Source organism: Notamacropus eugenii, chromosome 6, assembly GCF_028372415.1.
Source record: "Notamacropus eugenii isolate mMacEug1 chromosome 6, mMacEug1.pri_v2, whole genome shotgun sequence".
NCBI classification, from domain to species: domain Eukaryota; kingdom Metazoa; phylum Chordata; class Mammalia; order Diprotodontia; family Macropodidae; genus Notamacropus; species Notamacropus eugenii.
In genome coordinates, this window is record NC_092877.1 from 340367719 (window position 1) to 340391090 (window position 23372).

At 37.9% G+C, this 23372-nt stretch overlaps 2 protein-coding genes across 18 annotated transcripts in view; one reads left to right on the forward strand and one right to left on the reverse strand.

Annotated features, from left to right (window-relative positions):
* The window catches only part of MED12L (mediator complex subunit 12L), a 603739-nt gene that overhangs the window by 512733 nt on the left and 67634 nt on the right, over positions 1-23372 (forward strand). For 15 of the 16 annotated variants that reach the window (XM_072618312.1, XM_072618310.1, XM_072618325.1 and 12 more), the window contains 7 exons: positions 2059-2206; positions 10569-10687; positions 11340-11483; positions 12994-13157; positions 15444-15575; positions 21479-21706; positions 22882-23023. In XM_072618312.1, the coding sequence (XP_072474413.1) occupies positions 2059-2206; positions 10569-10687; positions 11340-11483; positions 12994-13157; positions 15444-15575; positions 21479-21706; positions 22882-23023 (1077 nt within the window). The remainder of the gene's footprint in view (positions 1-2058; positions 2207-10568; positions 10688-11339; positions 11484-12993; positions 13158-15443; positions 15576-21478; positions 21707-22881; positions 23024-23372) is intronic. The other variant, XM_072618316.1, reaches the window with a different exon arrangement.
* The window catches only part of P2RY12 (purinergic receptor P2Y12), a 62808-nt gene that overhangs the window by 12826 nt on the left and 26610 nt on the right, over positions 1-23372 (reverse strand). The gene's annotated exons all lie outside the window — the stretch shown is intronic.

The following is a 23372-nucleotide window of genomic DNA, read 5'->3' on the forward strand; positions in this document are numbered from 1 at the left end:
GCTCAAGAATCAAGGAATTTGCCTTTTGGTAAAAAACAATCCCAAATATCATGGAATCACAGAATTTTCTTTTAAAAATAAAGATATCCATCCATTCTTAAAGAAAGGAAAAAAGCACCTCCTCTCCTTATTTGCTGAGGTGGTAGACTAAAGGGAGGTAAACAGTATTATACTGTCAGATCAGGTTGATGTTTTGCTGCTTTCTCTCTTGTTTTTTTCTAAGGGTGATTTCCTGGCTGGAAATTTTAGGGAGGGCACATTTGGAAATGGAGGTAACATAAAAACAAGCACATAGACTCAAACACATATATATGATGTAAGGGTGTGTATATATATAAATTTGAAAAATATCAAATGAATAGTAATTTTCTAATAGATAAGAAATGAAAAGTCTTACATTAAAATCAATATTTAGACTCGACCTTTGACTTATTTTGTTATCAGGCTTATAATTGTTTTTTTTTAATTATGTGATCAGTTGTTTGCAACTCTATATTCTCTGAGGATGATATAATATAGTAGCAAAACTCAGTGTAGATGCCCCTTGATTAGGGAATGGCTAAACAAGTTGTGTGGTGCACTGGATAGACCCTTGGACCTGGAGTCAGAAAGACTCATCCTTCTGAGTTCAAATCTGGCCTCAGACACTTACTAGCTGTGTGACCCTGGGCAAGTCACCTAATCCTGTTTGCCTCCGTTTCCTATTTTAAAAAAAAACTAGAGAAAGAAATGGCAAGTCACTCCAATATCTTGGGCAAGAAAACCCCAAATGGAGTCATGAAGAGTTGGACATGACTGAAAAATGACTCAGCAGCATTAAATCGTAGTCATGAATGTAATGGAATATTAGTGGGTTCATTGGTTTGTGTATTAGAATAAGTTTTTCATTTCTAGATAATCTGTTTTATCGTTGTAGATTTTAGCATTCTGTTGTTGTGAACATACTAGAAACTAGGTCTCATGAATCTCAGTATAGGGCTGCTTCAGTAGTACCACACATCATTTTGCCGTAGAGAGAAAGGCATCATGGTCTATCTGGTGGAAGGAACCCTGAAGCTGGAGTCAGCCCCAGAGGATCTCAATTTGATTCCAGGTTCCTGTGCTTGGTACCTGTAGACTCTGAAAAAGAAATTTCACTTATCCAGGAATCTTTGTAACACTATTGGCCTGACTGTGTTAATGTAAGGGAAGGTCTTTATAAACTGTAAAACATTTTATTGTATGTTGTATAGTGTCTCACAAGTGCCTTTTTGTTAAATTTAAAAAGAAAAAACCCCAGTAATCTCAATAAGTATCTGAGCCATAACAGGGGTGGGGTCACTGGTTGCTTTAGCAGATAGAAATAACTGATTTAGCAAAAAAAAAAAAAAATAATTAAAATAAATTGACAGGAAGCATCATTCCCCAGGTGGGTTATACCCTGGGTGAGCTTCTCCCCATCCTGGCCTGCCTCTGCTTCCATGGCCCAGGCCTTAGTGTCCAGGGGTTCTGGTCTCCTTTTTTAGAGAGTTGTTTCAGAATCTTGCTATCTATTGAGTATCTAGATTTGCCTTAAAAAACAATGATAGTGCTTTTCTTACTGTTTGTCCTGGATGTCTGCCTTGGATGACAGAATTGCTAGTTATAACGGTGCTCTATATTTATTTAAGAATACAATCTTAGTTATTGCTCTATAAAGGAAAATGGGTTCTCATAATTACTATTTACCTTATAAAATTAGTACTGGGCAGTTTCTATTAGTCAATGTGAAGATAATGCCATATTTTGCCAGAATGTAATTTCCATAATCAGAAAGAAGCTTGTACAGGACACCTGGGCACACATCATTAAATGCCTGGATCCAAAAAGTCAGTGTATCTGCTAGTTTTTTATTAGAGCAACAAGGCTGTTGAAAATGGAGACTGGGATGAGTGAGCAGGGATTGGTGGGGGAAATGCAGCACCACAGGTTTCCATAATGGTAGCCTGAAGATGCTACCCTTAGTGCATGCAATGTTGTGGCTTCTATCCACACCCACTCCATACACAACAGTTTCCCAACATATGCTCTCATTAACAGGATGAATCTTCAAGTCACGAATGTAACCAGCGGACAATTCTTCTGTATGGGGTTGGGAAAGAGCGAGACGAGGCGAGACATCAACTAAAGAAGATTACCAGAGATATCCTGAAAATCCTCAACAAGAAGAGTCCGCCAGAATGTGGGGGTAAGATGACCTTAGACTATGCTACAGTGTTCTGAACACAGCCTTGGCCAGTTCTCATCCCAGCTGTTAACAAATGAGCAGGTCAAGGTAGAGTGGTAAAGCTTGTCTTCTTAAAGGCTTACTGTCTGGGCCAAGGGCTGGGGATACAAACTCAAACAGCCAGACGACCCCTGCCTGCCCACAGGGAGCTTACATCCTAAATTACAGTCATAGAGATTTGTTCTCCAAAATTATTGTGCTTTTAAAATTTTTTTTAAAAAATAGCTGTTTATTGTTCGTTTATTTTTATATGGTCTAGATTTCCCCTGCATCCTTCTCCTCCTCTCCTTCTAGAGAGCTCTCCTTTATACCAAAGAATTAAAACAAACAAAAAGAAGAGCGGAAGAAACAAAAAGGAAATCAGCAAAAACCGATCAGCGTACAAAAAAGAAACCTGACATTATATGCTGTGTTCCTCTGCCCTTAGCATTTAAAGGTAGTCCTTGGCTTGTTGAAAAGCCACATTCAGGGAAGGGCCATTTGCAGGTGTTTTTGTCTTTGTTTTTCTAACAAAGTTTAGTCTTGTGTGTATGTACACATGTGTACATATATACTGTTTGTATCTACACACACATACATACATATATGGTTGGGTTAGGGTTATACACACATGTGTGTACATGTGTATCTATATATGTAAATGCATATTGGTATGTGTGTACATGTGTGTATTACACATACATACGTAATATGCATGCATATGCATGCACACATACATGCTTGTGCTCACATATTTCCAGGTGCCACTGGAATCTTGGGTCTTTACTAGGACCTTGAATAATTTAGAATAGGGGAGTTTTTGTGTTGGTTTCTTTGCTTTTAAAGAACCATGACTACATGCTTTAGTTACAATTTTTGTTCTCTTAAACAACTGGGGTGATTTTGTCAATGTTATATTATAGAACAAGCGTACCATGGTTCTTGTTTTTCTGATTGGCTCCAGTGCCCCAGAGACTCACAGTTGGGCTTGTATTGAGTGAGTGAGGTAGATGGAGCACAGAACAGGGAGAGATACCCAGAGGGTGGATGACAGAGTCATGTTCTGGAAATAACTACAGTAATGATTAACATAGTGTTCATCATGTGGCACACACTGTGCTAAGCATTTTACACTTGTCACATTCTTACAACAGCCCTGGGAGCTAGGTGCTATTATCATCATCCCCATTCTACAGTTGAGGGCACTGAATCAAACAGAGGTTAAGGGACTTGCCCAGGGTCATATAGCTAGTATGTGTCTTGAGGCCAGATTTAAATTCAGGTCTTTCTGACTCCAGGCCTAGCACTCTATCCATTGAGCCACCTGGCTGCCTCCAAGGCTAACAGAGGTTAAATGGCTTGACCAGAGTCACATAGCTAGGAAGGATCGTCAAGTGTACCACCTAGATATCTTGGATATCTCAAGCACCATCATATAGAGATTTAATTTTGATATAGCTGACCTCCAATGGATAGAGCCAAGAGTAGCTGTGAGTGCGATTCACGCCCCCCGCCCCCCGAATTAGCTTGATATGTACGTATTTATCTTTTTAATATGTTGCCACTTGCCCCCAGTAAAATATAAATTTCTTGAGGGCAAAGAGCATTTGATTTTTTTTTTGGTATCTCCATTGGCTCTTGCCCAGAACATAGTAGATAATTAATTACTTGTCAATATGAATTTCGCAATGGGTGAAACTTTAGGTCAATTTAGACTTGTTGGGTGGAAGAGAGTCAATTTAAAGGAAAAACCTCCTTATAACGAGAGCCCTCCTGCAATGGAATGATGGAATGAACTGATCCGAGAAGGGGTTCCCCTTCAGTAGAGGTCTTTACATGGAAGCCAAATGGCCTATGTTCTGCATATTCAGCTGGGAATTCTGGTTTAGGTGGGGATCGTATTCGTTCCCTGGTGGCTCTGCAGTTCAACACAAATATCATTTTCCTTCTTGTGACCACAGTTCCCAGGCTGAATTTTCTCAATGAAATTCAAACATTCATGAGCAGGTGGCATTTTAGGGTGGAATCATTTCTCTGATGCACTCATGGCTAAAACATGGTTTGGTTATAAATAAGAACCCAGACAGTGATGTCATTAAGAAGACAGCGAAAGAGTGAGCATATATAAATGCTATGAAACCTATGAAAACAATGCTTGTCTTACACATTGGGCTTCAGAGGAATAGAGTTGAAAGCATCTCTAAGACACCCACTGACCTTCACAGTTTCAATCCATAAAGGATAATTATTTAAGAACCTCTCCACCAGGTTATGCTTATGCTTAAAGCAGAACCTGTCCATCAGAGACTCCTCCCAAATCACTCTTGATTTGAGATTTGACATGCCATATTAATATACCCACCCATTACCTAGTGTCTATGCATCACTCCTTTGGGAGGAATATTTAGAACAAGGATAGATAAATTGTGCTCGGGCTTGCCATTCTTATTATAGTGTCTTCACTACCAAACCCATCTCTCTTCTGACCAGAGCCCCTTCCATTGCATTCACCCAAGTTCCACCTTGTCTTCTCCAGATCTTCAGTATTCCTTACCCTGCATATCCAGTATTCTGCTATATTTTGTCACTTCCCCCTCTGCAATATGTCATAAGGACATTGTCCATGGCAAATGTACTAGTGATTGGTTCTACTTCCCCCATCTTTTACATCTGCTCTCTTCCATTCACACAGCCAGCATCCTAGTTCAGACCATCATGATTTTGTGCCTACACTACTTCAGTAACCTTTGAATTGGCCTCTAGTCTCTTCTCACTTAGCTGCCGAAATGGTGGTCTTAAGGGACAGATCTACCTGTACCACTTCCCTATTCAGTAAAGTCCAATAATCTTGATTTGGGCCAGTCCATCATTAAGACATTTATTAAACACATACTATTTACCAAACACTGAGCAAAGTGCTGGAGAAACAAAAAGAGGCAAAAGACAGTCACTACCCTCAGGGAACTCACAATATCATGGGGAAGATCATCAACAATTTTGTATAAATGAGCTATATACAGAGTAAATAGGAAATAATTAATAGACTAGAATTAAGAGGGGTTAGAGAAGGCTTCCTGAAAGTGGGATTTTAGTTGGGACTTAAAGGAAGCCAGTAAACCAATATGAGAGAAAATGTTCCAGGCATGGGGGGCAACCAGAGAAAATGCCCAGACCTGAGAGATAGAGTGCTTTGTTTGCGGAACAGCCAGGAGGTCATTGTCACTGGACGAAAGAGTATGTGTTGAGGAGTAAGGTGTAAGAAGACTGGAAAACTAGGAGGGGATTAGGTTATGGAGGGCTTAGAAGGTCCAACAGAGCATGTTGTATTTGCTCTTTGAAGCGATAAGGAGCCACTGGAATTTACTGAGTAGGGGGGGTGACAGGATCATATGTGTGCTTTAGGAAAATCACTTTAGTGGATGAATGCAGGATAGATTGGTATGAAGAGAGACTTGACCTAAGCAGACCCACTAGCAGGATATTAAAATAGTCAAGATGTGAGGTGTTGAGGACCTGCACCAGAGTGATGACAATTTTAAAAGAGAGAAGGGGGAATATTTGAGAATTGTTGCAAAGATGAATCAGCAACTGTTGCCAACAGATTGGATATGGTGAGTGAGATAGTCAGGAATCCAGGATAACTCCCAGACTGTGAGCCTGAGGGACTGGGAGGATGATGTTGTCCTCTATAGAGGAAAGTAGGGAAAGGAAGGATTTAGGGGGAAAGATGAGCTCTGTTTGAAGATATTGAGTGGAAGATGTGTAGTAGACATCCAGTTTGATATGCCTGAAAGGCAGTTGGAGAAGATTGGAAGGTCAGCAGAGAGGTTAGAGCAGGAAAAGTAGATTTCAGAATCTTCTGCATAAAGATGGTCATTAAATCTCTAACAGCTGATGAGTTCACCAGGTGAAGTAGTATAGAAGGAAACAAGAACAGGGCCTAAGACAGAGCCCTGAGGGATACCTATGGTTAGTGGGTATAATCTGGATGAGGATCCAGTAAAGAAGACTGAGAAGGATCAGTCATATATGAAGAACCAGGAGAGTGGTGTCCTGACTTTAGCATTAAATATTATTTCATCATTATCTCATCCTTTTAAAATGTTTACTTGATGTAAGTTTTATAAGTCATATAAATTATTGGTATAGCCTTGTATACACACATACAATTTATGTATATATACATATACAAATATGTATATATGTACATACAAATACATAAACAAACATATAATTGAGATAATAAATACAGTGGTGGTGTGAGCTCAAAAATATACAGTGAATATGTTTTTTTGAGGGTAGAGACTAGTTTGTTTGGATGTTTGTGTCTCCTATCATCTAGCACAGTGCCTAGGAGAAAGTCAATGTTTAAAAAATTCTTGTCAATTGACTGAGGCATCCTGATGCTTACTTACAGCTTGCAGTAAGAGAACAATGGCTCCCAGTCTCCTCTTTACAAGCTTGCATGGAGCTGGCCACAGGGCTTCTCCTTTGCCCCCTTATTCTTCATCTTTTCCAGAGTTCTTCCCAGTACTGACTTTGTATTTGGAAGCCTCCCTCATCCCCTTCTCTGTATGCCCACCCTCCATTCCACCCCCCACTTGTAATTCAACCCCCACTGAACTTTGGCCTGGGCATTGACCAGTAGGATACTGGGATTGGGAGTATGGAGATGGAGATAAAACAAAGACTGCTCTTTATTCCCAGTCCCTTGGCCAATGTCCTCCAACTCCACAGCTTCTCCCGTCAGGCTTGCTCTACTACTATAGTCCCCCATCCTACCACCTAGATGGCCTCCTTATATACCTTCCATCCTGCCTCCCCTCCCTCCACAAACTCCTGCCACACTAAACTTCCTTTCACATAAGCTAGTATTGTCATGCTTCTAACCTGAGACTGATGGGGGTTTGAAGGGGGGGGACTCCCACAAAGACCAGAGTACCAGAGGCAGGTCACCTGGAATGAATTCATGGACTCAAGCATTCTTGAGGTCAAGGTAAAGATTTATTACACTTTTCAGTGGGCAAGAGTTCTTAGGGAACCTACAACCTTAGAGGGGTACAGGTAAAGTTTATATAGGACATTCTATGGTAAAACATGAGCTAAATATGCTAACTAGGTGATTCAGGGTAAGATTAGGGAGTGATTAAGGACTAGTTAGTTCTTAAAGGAACATGTACTTTTGGTATCTACTTTGCAGATGTTTTACCAAGAATTCAGCAGGAAATAGCTTGGGGGAAAGGGGGAGGGAGCAGCTACAGGTTTGGTTTTAGGCCTGAAAAGTCAGTAATTCAACTGATGGTTAGGGCTGACCAGGGAAAATCAGGCTTCTTTCATCAGTGTCTTGTTAGATAAGATAATGTGAGGGAGTATACAATTGGTCAGTGAGTGGCAAATGTCGTTATGACTCAGTATACAGCCAGTTCAGTGAGTACACAGCTGGTTCAGAGTAACAAATTCTACAGGTCAACTGGCTACTATAGCAAGAAGGGAGATAACAGTCGTTGCTCAGGCAGGCTGTGCCCTTGGGCTGGGGAGAAATTGCCTGGGATAAGTGTTTTAAGGCTAGGGAAAAATGTGAATTTTAGAGAGAAATGTGATTTTAGAATTGGGGTCCAAGCACATGCACCCAAGCACCCCATCAGCACCTCATGTCTTCTGAGAAAATTTCAAATCCCCTCGATTGCTGGCTCATCATCCTCCCTTACCCCCAAGAGTCTCTCCTTATTCCCTTTTCTGTCTCTGAGCTGTCTTGCTGGCTGACCATATCCTTAGGCCTTTGATTTTCCATCTTTAGTATTTGTTCAGTGTCTTGAGAAGGGGCATCCATTTTGCCCATCTGGTAGAGTAGAATATTGTCATTGTTGGAGTATCAAGAAACTCTGAGGATGTTGGAGCTTTTCTCACAGCTATCTAAGGAATTATTTTCCTTGAATTTTCTAATTTTATGGTAACATGGCTCATTTGAGGTAAAAAGTCAAAAAATTGGAATATTCCAATATCATTTTGCCAGAGTTACTTGGCTAGTTATAAGGAAGACTCATTTTTGCAATAAAACAATTGATCTACCTTTCTGTCTCTTCCCAGCCCCCTTCTCTTCCACAGGACAGAAAGGAAATTAGTTTAATTAGGGTCAGAAATTAGGTTAGCTGTAGCTTTTCATCTGTCACTGAGCATTATCAGAAACTGTAAGAAGTCACCAAAGAACATTTTAAATTGCTTTCCTTATACTTTAAAAATTGAGGAAGCAAGTATTTCCCTTACATTTGAGGGTACAGATACACCTGACCATATATTTGCTTGTGAATTTCAGACATTCAGTGAAACCCAAACAGATTGATTTGCCTAGGGCCCATAAGCTGTTTACAACTTCATGTAAGCAGTTAGGGAAACAGAAGTATCTGTCAAATTTTTAAAAAAAATTTTTTTTCCTCTTTTTCTTTTTCAGAACTCTTTGAGATGTTTCACTGGGTGGGATAAGGGGAAGAGATATAGAGGGAAATATAGGCAATAGATATCAGTCAAAACAAATTTAAAGAAATTCACATATAAGAACATATTTTATGACCTTAAGAATTCTTTTCCCTGACCTACATTCAGTCTTTAGAGTGCTCAGATTCCTTAGTCAGATGACCTGGGTTCAAATTCCATGTTTGATGCTTTCTGGCTGTCTGACCTGGGGGAGGGCAGTCCATAAAGGTCAGTTAAGTGCCTACCATGTTCTAAGCATGGTACTAAGTGCTAGGGGAAAAAAAAGGTAAAAAAATAGCTCACAGTCTAATGAGAGAGATACCATGAAAGCAACGATGTACAAACAAGATATATACAGGATACATTGTGTTTAATCTCACAGGGAAAGCACTAGCTTTAAGGAGGAAAGTCTCATAAAAGGTGGGACTTTAATTGGAACATGAAGGTAGCCAGGGAAACCAGAGGTGAAAGTGAGGAGGGAGACTCTTCCTGGAATCGGGCATGGTCATTGAAAATGCTTGGAATCTGGAGATGGAGTGTCTCGTTTGTGGAACAGCAAGAAGGCTAGTGTCATAATTTTGAAGACTATCTAGTTATTATTCTACATGGTAGTAGGGTATAAGGAGAACTGTAGAGGTAGTAAGAATCATATTATAAACTGCTTTGAATGAAAAGCAGAGAACTTTATATCTGATCCCAGAGGTCCCTTCCAGCTCTTAGTCTGTGATCTCTTCCCTTCTGATACACCTTTGTTGAAAAGCTAGCCAGGGGTGGGAAACCTGCAGCCGTCTAGGTCCTTGGGTGCAACCTTTTGACTGAGTCCAAGTTTTACAGAACAAATCCTTTTATTAAGGACATTTGTTCTCTGAAGTTTGGATTCAGTCAGAGGGCTGTGCTTGAGGACCTAGAGGGCCACATGTGGCTGTGAGGCTGCAGGTTCCCCACCCCTGGAGGCAGCAAGTTATGCAATAGACAATAATTGGTCCTAGTTTTGGGACCTATGGTGATTTATAGTGGAAATGGACTAAGGGACTAATAAAACCATTCCTTGGACTATTGAACTTTTATATATTTTAGGATTCACTCTAGCCAACTTCTTTCCTAGTATCTGATATTATTCTTAAATTTTTTTAAGTTAATGAATCTCTAGAATAGAATTCTTCCTTAATTAATGAAATTAAAACTCCCATTTATGGTCATAGAATACTAGTTTGGTGTTTTGAAGGACCTTAAAAGCCTATTAGTTCAATCCTCTCATTCAAACTGAGGCTTAGATAACTTCTCAAATTTGTTGAATATTTCTAATTACAGAATCCATGTTTTAGGAGAGTCTTTAAAAGTCTAGTCTAATTTTCCACTTATATTTTTAGTTTTGTCCTTTCATTGTGTTCCTCTAATTTCTCATACTGTAGAACATTGGTTATCAAAGTGTGATTTTTAGGAGCTCCCAGGGCTCACCAGGACTCTTTTGGTGGTTATACAAGGTCAAAACTAACTAATATGGTAAATAAGCAAAAAGCTCTTTGGAGGGGTCCTTCTTCAGTAGTTTTTAATAGCATGAAGAGGTCCTGAGACCAAAAAGTTGGAGAACTTTGCTGTAGACAATGCTTTCTGTCTCAGGTTTTGTTCTCCCATGTCTCTGTATCATTTATGTTCTGATTTCATACGCTACTGTTCCTCATAAAGCAATAAAGCATAGAAGCTGTTTCTTTTCTATAGTTGAATCTTCAAGGAAAAATACAAACCAGACATTGCACCATAGAAATGTAGCTTATAGATATGTTCAAAGACATTGGTACTCTATTATAGCACTGCTCTTCAGCCTCCATTAAATTCAGAGTGACCAAACTATCATTTTATTTTATTTATTAAGTTGAGGATGAAGGACAAAAAGCCAGGAAAAGCAAACAAGAGACCTTTCCGACGCTGGAGACCGTATTCACAAAACTACAACTCCTGTCGTATTTTGACCAACATCAAGTCACATCTCAGGTACCTACCAATGAGTTCAGTTTGATGCTGTTTCTCCTACCTTAACACATCTGTTGTGATCAACTTGTGTTTTCTAGGTCTATTAGACAACTTTCAGATTTGTTTAGAAAAGATATATAGTCTTTAGTGTTTTATACATATATATATATATCAGTAGAATTTGGTATAATCTCTGCTCGATACTTTCGTTTGTATTTCTTTCAAATATGTTTCTTTGGAAGCGTGCTTATGTATAGTTTTCATAATGAAAAGTCTTTAGCTTCTGATTGTACTGTAGGAACATTTAAAAGATAACTAAACTAATCATGTAGTTAGATTCTGTTATCATGTTGCAACCAATGAGTAGTAGCTATTTACAAACTAAACAAAATCCTGAATGAATTGCATAATGACGTGCCTCAGTATGACATTTGATACCCAACTCATGGTGTTTAAAGACATCAGCTTTCTTCCTCCCAGCTTTGGTCTACCGAGTAAAATTTGATATAAGTTTTGAAAACTAAGTAGGGTTTGAGTTTATAGTATTTTGTTCTGTTTGGGAGTTAATCGTTATGTTCTCTTAACTAATGTCCTATATAAATGCAGGTTTCTTCTACGTTATTCTGAATATATTTTTTCAGTGAAAACTAATAATACATTTTTGTTTTACCAGATCTCTAGCAATGTACTAGAACAGATAACCAGCTTCGCTTCAGGAACATCTTACCATCTTCCTTTGGCACATCACATTCAACTTATCTTTGATCTTATGGAACCAGCCTTGAACATCAACGGGCTTATTGACTTTGCGATACAGGTACCAAAGAAATCAGTCTAATGATAATGACAAAAACTTGCAAGGCATTTTCCATAAATTTTCATATTTATTTGGGAGAGAAGAAAGCCTACTAAACTTAGATAATTTCTCAACTTAGAGTAGGCTTCTATTTATTGCCAGCTAGGTGGCAAAGTGGATAGAGAACTTGTCCTAGAATCAGGAAGACCAACCTCAGACATTTACTAGCTATGTGACCCTCTGCAAGTTGCTTGACCTTTATTCTTGCCTCAGTTTCTTCCTTTGTAAAATTTCTAAGGATCATTTTGAGGATAAAATGAGATAATATTTCTAAAGTATTTTGCTATATAAATGTTAGATATAATAAGTTTTTATTAATATCATTATTATTCTTAATCTAATATAGTTCTCCTTTGTGTACTGATTTAATTGTGTACTGAGTAATGATGGGCTTTGCATTCAATTATTTCATTTCATGTAGCACTTTATAGCTCCAAAAACATTTGCATATCCTTTAACCCCAGTAGAACCAGTAAGTAAGCGTTTGATAAGATCTTCATGTTTGTCAAGCACTAGTTATTAGCTTCTGGCACAGTTCCTTACAAATAGTAGACACTCAATAAATGGTTTTTGAATTGGAATCTTATTTTAATCCTCATCCCAGTCTTATGACATACTTAGAGCAGCTATGATTATCCCAGTTTTTGAAAAGAAATAAATAAAACTCTGGGAAGATAAATGAATTTTCCCTAAGGTTAGCTAATAAGTGGTAGACCTTGAGGCTTGGTCCTTAGACTTTGGACTCCAAACCCTGTGCTTTTCTATCACTACAGTAATATATACATAGTGGTGGTTCATTAGATATACCTTCACTTGTTTCTTTTTAAAAAGTTATGTGTGATAGTGCAAGAATAGTCCAGATTGATTCCAGTTGAGAAATGACTGTCTTTTAATCATGGACATGGTATTTTATTTGATTTGTGACAAAACATTTTTTTAGGTTAAAACAAAACCATTATTTAAAATTAGCCCAATGTTTTTGTAGGACACTCATTAAAAATTTATGCTTCTAGAGAGAGGTTCACAGGCCCAGTTTTCTTTACAATTTCTAGTAAAGTATTAAGTTTCAAGAGGAAGTAAAATCTATGTTCTAAAGAGTATTGTGATTATCTCAATATACGAGACAGATCTGCAAGGTTACTCTCAACTTTCAGCTACTATTTCAGTCATCAATACTTCCTGGTGTTATGCAACACAATGTCTAGACAAAATAAAGACCTTGACAGAGAAGATTTTAAAAACAACAAAGCAGTCTCACTCTTCTCTGCTACCCATTCTTTGGGTTTTTAAAGTTAAAAAAAAATTTTTTTTTTTGTCTTGTGGCATGGGATTGCTATATGCATGTGAGTCCTTGGGGGAGGCAGGAGAGGAGGTGGTAAAGGCATTAGGAGTAATTGGTTATAGACTTGTTTGGGTTTTGTTTGTTTGTTTTTTTAAATGCTGCTTCAGTATGTGTCCCTTTGTATTTCAGCTGCTCAATGAGTTGAGTGTGGTTGAGGCAGAATTGCTTCTCAAGTCGTCCAGCTTGGCAGGAAGTTACACTACAGGCTTGTGCGTGTGCATTGTGGCTGTGCTGAGGCGCTACCATGCCTGCCTCATCCTGAATCCAGACCAGACTGCCCAAGTGTTCGAAGGGTTCGTAGTCCGGAAAGGCCATGTCTCTATTTAGAATGCACAATTGGTGGGAAAAAGTGGTGATGACCTTTCAAAGAGCTTAAAGGGTAGTTTGTGTGGGCTTCAGGTACAGGTCAACAGATATCCCAGCTGAAGAGCCCTTTAAATAGTAGAGTTAGGATACCAACCACAACAATATGTCAATTTTCCCAGTTTTTAAAAAGAAGTACATTCTTTTGAAAACCATCTGAATCAGATGTTTTCTTCTTCCTTCTCCTCCCAATAGTAGCATTTTTCTTTTTTTTTAAATTTTTGCCTAAATTTTTATTTTTAGTTCCAAATTTTCTCTCTCCCTTCACCACACACACACACACACACACACACACACACTCTCTCTCTCTCTCTCTCTCTCTCACACACACATTGAGAAGGTAAGAAGCATAATACCTATTATACGTATAAAGTCCTGGAAAACGTGTTTAGTGATTACTTTTCAGTAGCAGAATCTATAGGTATTAGTAACCAATTGCCTTACAAAATTCCCTTCTCACAAGAACAATGACATCCGTATTGTGAGTAGTAGACCTATCAGGTTTACGGACAAGGGTAAGTGAGAAGCGTATTCTCCATCTGAAGTGCTTTCAGAATAAACTATCATGCCATCAAAGAAGATTTCCTCTGATTTCAAGGATAGTGATGGACTCAATCCATCAAAGGCTGTTATTTGCTTCCTTGCTCCCTCTATTTATCATGAAGAATTCAGAATTGCCTAATTGGACATAAAAGAATTTTTATATATTTCAGTTATCGAAACTCAAGTTGGATAGCCACTATTGGGTACCAGTTGAGACATTTTAGTACTATTAGTTCCAAAAACAGAAAAAAAGAAAACAGTCATTTAACAATGACTTCATTATTTTATGAAGAGGGGTCAAGGACAGGCATTTATTTGCTTCTGAGACTGTATTCCTCCATTTTTTTTCTATGTTGGTTTTAAGTCAGACCTTGGTAAGAGTTAGTCTGGGAGTAGTGAATCCTTTTTCTAACTTCAGACTCCTTGATTAGGGTCAAGAAAATTCCCTTAGTAAACATAACTGTATTTTTTCCAGTCCATGAAGAGGAAGAGAAATACTAGTTGGCAGGGGTGAGGAGGAGTAAAGGAAAAATAAAATAAATGGCAAAATGTTTGGTCCCCCTAGTGCTTCATATGACTGATTGTCAGGGAAGTTGGGGGGGAACTATTTCTATCCTGTCATTTAACTGGGTACCTCTGGAGCTGTGTTGGAATGTTTGCCACTTGTGAAGCAAGTTATATCCTGCTTCCCAACAAAAGATATAATTTCATTAGAATGATGAGGATGGGAATGAGCCTCCAACAAGTAAAAGCCTAATGATATATAGAAGAAAAGTGAGAATAATTACTGAAACAAGGTCCTATACAGGGCAGGATGGAATGGAATCTGGGGCATGGGGAGTAGATTTAATGAAGAACAGAGATACCATTTCTTCTGTGACCAGGCAGAAGAAAGAAAGAATGAGTGATGCTAGTGAGAGGTTATGAGGAATGAAGGAAAACCAAGGGAGCTCCTCTTAGATGACCTCCATCTTCTCATTCAAGTGGGCAACCAGCAGAGTGAGGTCATGAGAACAATCGTACTTTACCAGCACAATATTGCCTTTGCTAGAGATAGAATATAAGTCTGGCTGGATTCCAGGCTGCGACCACAAGTTTGACCAAGTTTTAAGTTCCAATAAGCTTTTCATCCGAATAAAAAGCAACTTTTATCACTTAGTCTCAAACAGCTACAGAAGTCATAGAAAGTCACCACCACAAACTGTAATGATGAGAGGACTCGTTAGTTATGTAATGTACTCCTAACAATTCACTATTTTTAAGAACATTAAGGAGGAAATTTAAAAAACTTGTTGGGAACTGACCACATTGCTTAATGATAAACTACTCTTTTAAGTAAAAGTAAAAGTTGTGAGGAACTTATATGAAATTTTAAAGCTCATCCTATATAGCTAACCAGAATTGCAAATCTTGATTCTGACTGGAGCTTACCCATTTTATTACCCTCTCCTTGTTTCATATGCATTCACTTAGTGCTCTAGATATTTCCCTACTTCTCTCCAAGTTTATTTTTTATATAGAGTTTAATGTCTTGGTATTTTGCCTTTCCAGTAGTAGACTAGGAAATGGTTTTTATATTTCATCCCAGTATGTCAGGCTCTTAGGTCAGATTATCAGTTTGAACCATCTAATCTTTTAAATGTTTTTCCCTTTTTTTGTTACAACTCTTCTAGACTGTGTGGTGTTGTAAAACATGTGGTTAACCCATCAGAATGTTCCTCTCCTGAAAGATGCATCTTAGCCTACCTCTATGACCTCTATGTGTCATGTAGCCATTTAAGAAGTAAATTTGGAGACCTCTTCAGGTGGGTGTATGAAAATAACATTAAAACGTCCCTAAGAACTGAGTTGGAAGTCTTTAAAAAATATATGCCTATGTTGTTTTGTCTTTCTCAGTTAACTGAAATGTCATTTTAGTGAAAACTATTAGTGATGGAGCAGTAGCAATCATAGAGAAAGATGGGTGAAAAAAAATTCAGTGGAGAAGGCGATGTTTTTAACCAGTTATAAACATAGCCTTCATCAACCACAGTGCTTGACATTGCGATATTTATTTCTCTTTGTCTTATTGAGATGTGCCTGCTCTATTTTACTATGGTAACTTTTTATATGGCAGACATAGAAGTCTTTCATAATGACAGCTATCAAATATTTGCTTAAAATTACTGGGATATACTAATTCGACTTTCAGCAATTATTCTTAGCATTATTATAGATAATACAGAATTATTTTTTCCTTCTGTTAACATAAGAATGTATAATCATGATGACAGTATATAGCATTCTCAATGAAATATGTAAAATAATATAATGCAATATAATATAATAAGCATGGTAGATTTTTAAATTTTAATACACTTTCTTTTAAAAATATAAACTACTATGTTCAGAAATCGTTCAACTTTGACTCTTAACTTTAAGAAAGAATAACTCATCAATAACCATTGTCAAGAGCATCCAGAACTGTTCATGCTGAATACTTGAAGGGTTCATTTCAGATAAACAATACTAAAATTTACCTGGGTCCCCTTAAATTGTAACAGAAAAAAATCAGTTCTGGGAATTACCTCCTATAAGTGAAGTATGATTATTGAATTCTAGCTGGTCACTGCCTTGATGCTACCCTCGTTTGCAGTTTCAGAGACCGCAGATAGTGATTTTTCCTTAAGATTCATATAGTTCTAATTTTTTAATTGGCTTTTCTTTTTGCATCATGAAATTGCCATTAAAAAATTTTATTCTAATTGACTTGTGGGAGGCAAACACTGGAAAGTTTTTTTTTTTAAAGGATCTAAACTGGGGCTTTGAGGCTACAGGCTCCCCACCCCTGCAAACTCTTGTGGAACTTTTAAAAACAAGGTACACTGGGTTTCCTTTTTCCACTCTGTTCTTGAGTGTGGAGGCTATGTGGGGATTACTTCCTAATCATTTTATTTTGTTTAGCAATAGTGGGACCATGGTCATCAAACCCAGAAGAAACTTCAGTTTGGGGTTCCACCTTTTTAGAAGATGCATGTCTTATTTTGGGGTTAAGGGTGCCTGCTTTCTGGTTCACATTCCTGAATACTTTTCAAAGATTCTATATTCCTCAAGTGCCCTAACCACTCAGTTCTTCAACCTACTTATCTGCCATGAGCTACACCTTTACTCAGTGTCAGTCACACACAAAGATGGGTATATCACTGATCTTGCCCTCAGCTACAAATGTACCCCCCTTTATGTTTAAGAATTCTGAAATCCCCTTATCTGACCATAATCTTATTGGCCTTTCTCCTTTACATAACCTTACTCTTTAGCCGCACAGTGACTTCCAAACCCTTGACATCTCAATTCTCTCCCAGGCCATCTCCCCTGCCCTAACCACTCTCTCTTCATATTCCTGTCTTGACCCTTTGGTGAACCAATTCAATTATACACTGTCCTCCTCTCTAGAATCCTTACCTCTCTTATCATGTCTCTAATTACATCCATCCAGGCCTCAGGCTTGGATCATTCCCCCTATATATTGCCTTGTCTTCTATATACATGCTGCTAAATTAAAGTGGGAAAAAACCACGTGATTGTTCTGACTAGATCCACTTCAAATTTATTTTTGGACTGACTGCTGAACAGCAGTGAGGGCCCAGTTGAGGCTATGTAACATAAATCTGGAACATTATAGTCTAGCCCTCTCCTGCTCTTCCAGGCTTCTTACACCTAACTCCCCAACAGATACTCTTCAATCCAACGATGTTGGAGTCTTGACTGTTCCAAGAACAAGTCAATCCCTTCTCTCAGTTCTGGGCATTTTCCCTAGCTGTCCTCCATTCCTGGAATGCTCTCCCTCCTCTTCTCCAACTATTGACCTCCCAGGCTTCTTTTAAGTCCCAACTAAAATCTTACCTTCTCCGGGAAGCTTTCCCCCAACACCTTTTAATTCCACTGCCTTTCCTCTTTGAGTTATTTCCTCTTCATCCTATGTGTAGCTTGCTTTGTACATAATTGTTTGTCTGTCGTCTCCTCCATTAAATTTTACGCTTCTTACAGGGCAGGGACTGACTGTCTTTTGCCTCTTTTTGTATCCCTAACTCTTAGCATAGTGCCTGGTATATAGTAGGAGCTTATTGACTGATTAATTGAGAGAAAGCCTCGATGAATCACTTGTTGGAAGAGGGTTAATGCACACTGCCCGAGTCTAATTCAGGGGTTTTTAACCTGGTGTTTAGAGCCTTTAGGAGGGCACGTGGACTTGGTGTGGGGAAAATATTAAATAAATATTTTCACTAACCTCTGAGTGAAATTGATTATTTCCTTCAGTTATTTAAAAACATTATTCTGAGAAGGGGTCCATAGGTTTCACTCAGCTGCTAAAGGGGATGATGGTGGTGCATGATGTGGAAATAGGTTAAGAACCCTTGGATTTGTGATTGTGCTTTTGGGTCTACCAACTTTATTCCTATTAACTGTCATGATGTGGACTCATTCGTTATTACAAGAGGGATGTGTAACATACAAAATGGATAGCTTTGCTGTTTCCATGAAGTCTCTCCTCGCTCCCATCTCCAGAATCAATGACCTTTCCATATTTGTATTGATTGATTTGTATTAATTAGGTTTTTTTAGCCTATACAATTATGTCCTTATATTATGTATTAGGCCACATCAATATAAATATGTATGTGTATATATATGTATGTATATATACATATATACACGCAAACATATACGTATAGATACCTATACATACATGTGTATATATACATACGTGTGTGTATATACATATATATATATTTAGACTTCTGAGACAAATCCGTTAAATTCTTTCCCTGTACATCAAATTAATCACGTACCACTTCTCAACGTATTAAAGAGATTATACAAATGAACTCTTACCTGGTGATATTAGTAAGAATTCAGAATTGCTGATCTTAACCAGTAATTAGGTGACTCAGTCCATAGAGTACTTGACCTGGAAAGAGCTTAAAGCTTGATTGGAAAGAGCTTAAAGTAGGAAAAAAATTTGAGAGAAAAAAGCCATTTATGTTGGAAGATCCACAGATAAAGAAGGAAGGAAGGGAGGGAGGGAGGAAGGAAAAAAAATCACAGTAACCATGGAGTCTGTATAAAGCTTTAAAGAGACTTCATTTTAGGCTTCTTAGCTACTTTATTAGAATAAATTAAAAAGTTGAACTGGAGGAGGTAAAAGGAACATTTGTAACACCAAGAATATTTTTACTGTGTAAGTATTCAGTGTCATTTCCCATCTTGTATAATTGGAAGTAGAGAAAATCAGAGAGACTTAGGAAAGCCAGAAGAACATTTGAAGAATGACTTCTTTTTTTGGAGGGGAGGGGCAGGAGAAAGGGTAAGAGAAGAACCAAATAATGAGCCAAAGCAGAAGCTGAGAATGGAGAAGAAGAATAAGGAAGGAAGGATGATGCTATGGAGGGAGAGATTATGGTAGGTAGTGAAGAGATTGATAGCTAATAATGGCTTTGAAGATTTAGGCAGAGACTTTTTAAAAAGAGTGCGAAGTTAAAGACAATAAAAAGTTGTCAGGAGGACATAGAGAAAGTAGACTGTGCAGCCGGTGATGACTGACGAATGGAAAGGGAAAAGATGAAAGATATCTTGGCCAATCTAATCGCATACGCTATGTATAAGACCTTGGACTTAGTCCTATGGATGTGAAAATAAAACATAAAGCAATCCCTGGTCACCAGCTTAATTTTTTTATAATATATTATTGAAAATGCCTTTTTTTCTTAATTGTAACAATTTTGAGTCAGTTTTGAGCGTTGCCTAAAAAAGGGGGCCGTGTTTGGGTAATTGTATGGTAGTGCCATCTAGTGGATTATTGTCACTTCTGGTAATTTCATCCTTTCCGTTCTGTGATTCCAGTAAATCAGACTGAATTCTGTGACTTCTAATGGGGCATGTTTCTTATTCATGGGATGAATAGGTGCCGAACATACCCCCTTTGCTGAAAATCACCAAGTAACTTTATTTTATGTAACACCAGGCAAAGTGTCATAAGTGAAAATTGAGAAGGCAGATATCTCTGGGAAATTTAGTCTTTGGTGTTTTCTGTTGGAAAATTCATGTGGATTCAAATTGAGGCCAAGTTACTCACTCACCCGTGAACGGTAGTGCTCTCAGAACGTCTTCAGAGAGACTGGAAATACATATCCTCTTTAAGAGACTTAAAGGGTCACTTACAGTTTTACATCAAAATATTCACTAGTGACACCCAGTGGGGTCTCATAGGGACATTTTTGCTGACTAAATCACAGGATCTTGGGATCGAGGTGTATCTGATCCACACCCTTACATGGTTTACCTATAAATAGTAGTATTTGTGAATAGTGATGGAGAAAGAGAGGAGAGGGGAGAGAGGGAGAGAAGGAAAGGACAAACGGAGGAGGAGAAAGCTCATGAGATTGAGTTCAGATCCTGCCTCTAACATATACTAGCTCTACGACTGTGGACAAATTTGTTGTTCATTCATTTTGGTTGTGCCCAACTCTTCGTGACTCCATTTGGGATTTTCTTGGCAAATATACTGAAGTGGTTTGCCATTTCCTTCTCCATCTCCTTTTAGAGAGGAGGAAACTGAGGTAAAACTGGGTTAAGTGACTTGTCCAAGGTCACACAGCTATTAAGTATTGGAGCTAGATTTGAACCAAGGAAGGTTAGTCTTTCTGACTCCAAACTCCACAGTCTATGCACTATGGGGCCACCCAGCTGCTTTCATTACTGGGAGGCAGCTCTGTAAGATTCTAAGCTAGAATAAACTACTCTAGTAAGTATCAGCAGAAGATTTTTTTCTACCCTAGGAGCCCCCTACATTGAGGAAATCACAGGTCCTATGAAATAGGAATATGGCTTTGGATAGGAAGGGACCATAGAGGTTGTCTAGTCCAGTCTCATTTTACAGGTAGAAAACTAGTTAGGTGACATGTCCAAAGTCACTGACAGCCAAGATTTTAATCTGGTGCCTCTGAATCAAATTCCACTGTACCACACTGTCTCCTTAATAGCAGCATCAACAACAATGATATTGAAAAACATTGTAGTGTGTTGGTATCAGAGAGACCTGAGTTCGAGTCCCCCTCTCAAACCTATTGTCACTGAACTGAGTTACTTAATCTCTTATTACTCCAAACCAGAGGTGTCAGTTATCCCGTAGTGTACTGAGTGTGGCCTGAAATTGATCAAAATGTAATTGGAAAATATTTGCCAAAATTAAAACTGCAAAACATATATAACATTGCATTTTAAAATTAAATCAGTGTGTGGCTTTCAGGGGTCTCTATGTACAGATTCGTGGCCCCTGTTTCTGTATGAGTTTAACAACATTGCTTGAAGGAGCTAAGACTATACATTTCAGAGAAAGTACTGACCTGCCTTGATGGAAGGCCTTTCCTCACCTGGGAATTCCATGTTATACCAATGAAATCATAGATCTGGCCAGTAATAGAAATGATGATGAATAAAGGCCTTTTAGTTTGTAGCCATTATATAATATTGTTAACAGAATATAGGTAAGAGACTCCTATAAAGTGATGTATAATTTTTAAATGTTCTGTTATTTAATTTAATTTTATTGTCATTTTTATTGTAATTAATTTAATGTAATTTAATGCTATTTAATCTACCCTCCAGTGAGAGAATTTAAGTTTGCTTGGATTTATTTTTCACAATTTCTCTGTTTGTTTTTAATCCTCAGTAGTGCCTGTTCAAAAGTAAAGCAGACCATCTACAGCAACGTGCAACCTTCCAACTCCAACTTATTGTGGGACCCCGAGTTCATGTTGGATTTTATCGAGAATCCTTCTGCTCATAATGTCAATTATTCCATGCTGGGCAAGATTCTCAGCGACAATGCAGCTAACCGCTACAGCTTTGTATGCAATGCACTCATGAATGTATGTATGGGGCATCAGGATGCCGAGAGGTAGGATGCTTCTCCTGTAGTCCATTCCTCATTAAAACTTGAGTATGTACTGAGTATCTGCTGTCTGCCAGCCTGCTACTAGAAGCCTTTTCATAGACAGAAATGAAAAAAAGTCTGATGATTATTTAGACCTTTTCATGTTTCCTTTCTCCTACTTCATTCTTTTGGATGTCATATAATTCTTTACCTAAAATGAGATCACCTCCCCAGATTAAGAAAGGTCCTTTGCTCTGTATCAGAATTGGTAGTTCTAAAGAAATATGTAAAATAGTCAGTCTATACATTGATATGTATAAATTTAACAATGTAGAAGCAGACATAAGGAGAGCACAGTTTACAAATTGATAAGCACAGATTTTACGAATGTAGAAGCAGACATAACAAATTGATTTTTACCAATGTAGAAGCAGATGTAACAAGCATGCAATTTACAGTTTAAGTACAGATTTTACAAACGTGGAAGCAGACATAACCATTATGAAATTTATAAGCAAAATTTTATCACTGTAAAAGTAGACATAAATTTTAAATGTTTGCTGTACTAAGTAATTACCTAGTTGTTGGTTTTTCTTAATTTCATTTTATATTGTTTCTTTAAAACTCTGTATGTGAAAATATAAACTGAGCTAGGTATCTTTGTATTAGACTACGTTTTTCAGTCATGTCAATAAGAATTTATTCAACTTGTGCTATGCCCCAAGCCCTGGACTTTCCTCAGTATTTTTAATCCTGTTGTTGGATACTCTCCTACTCGTTGTTATTTAATGTTGTTGGGCAGTCAAAAGAATTTAAGTCATTGTGTTCTGGCTCTAATTTGGGGTTACACTGTTTGACAAGTACTAGAGAACCCATTGCAATCAGCTGATATGAGGTAAGTAGGAAGCTCAGTAATAGTGCTTTAATTGTAGCCACTGAGGGTATTTTAGAGATTAAGGAAAAAGGATCTTTTATCATGGAGTGAACAATTTAAATTTCACGACTTTATCAATTTTTATAAGATTTTTTTTTTTACACTTTTCTAGGGTTTTTAACCCTAAGGAATATAGTGTCTAGAGTCAGGGTTCAACCTTTCAGCCTACCACATATTGAGACACAATAGCCCATTAAGTGCACGTGTGAATGGATGCTTTCCCTTTGTGTGACCTCGTGTCTACCCTGTGTTTTCTTTCTTCTAGAATCAATGACATTGCCAACCTTTGTGCTGAGCTGACAGCTTGCTGCACTGTGCTCAGCTCTGAATGGTTAGGTGTTCTCAAGGCCCTTTGCTGCTCTTCCAACCATGTTTGGGGTTTCAATGATCTGCTTTGCAGTGTAGATGTAAGTTTTTTATTTCACTCTAAAAAATGAAAATTTTAGCAACATTTATTTTTCTAATCAGCCCTTATTGCACTACTGCAAAAAAAAAAAATTGTCTCAGTTAAGTCCTAAATTACAGGATAAAGATCTGGTTTAAGTCATAAACTGCAGGTACATTGGATAGAAGAGGGAGGTAAATCCTGAGTGCAATCCTTCCTCATTTACTAGCAGCCTGACCCTGAGTAAGATGACCATCTATGCACCTTGGATTTCTCATCTAGAAAATGAATATAATAATTGCACCTACCTCGCGATACTGACGTGAGGATCAAATAAAATAATATGTGAAGCCTTTTGCAAATTTTAATGC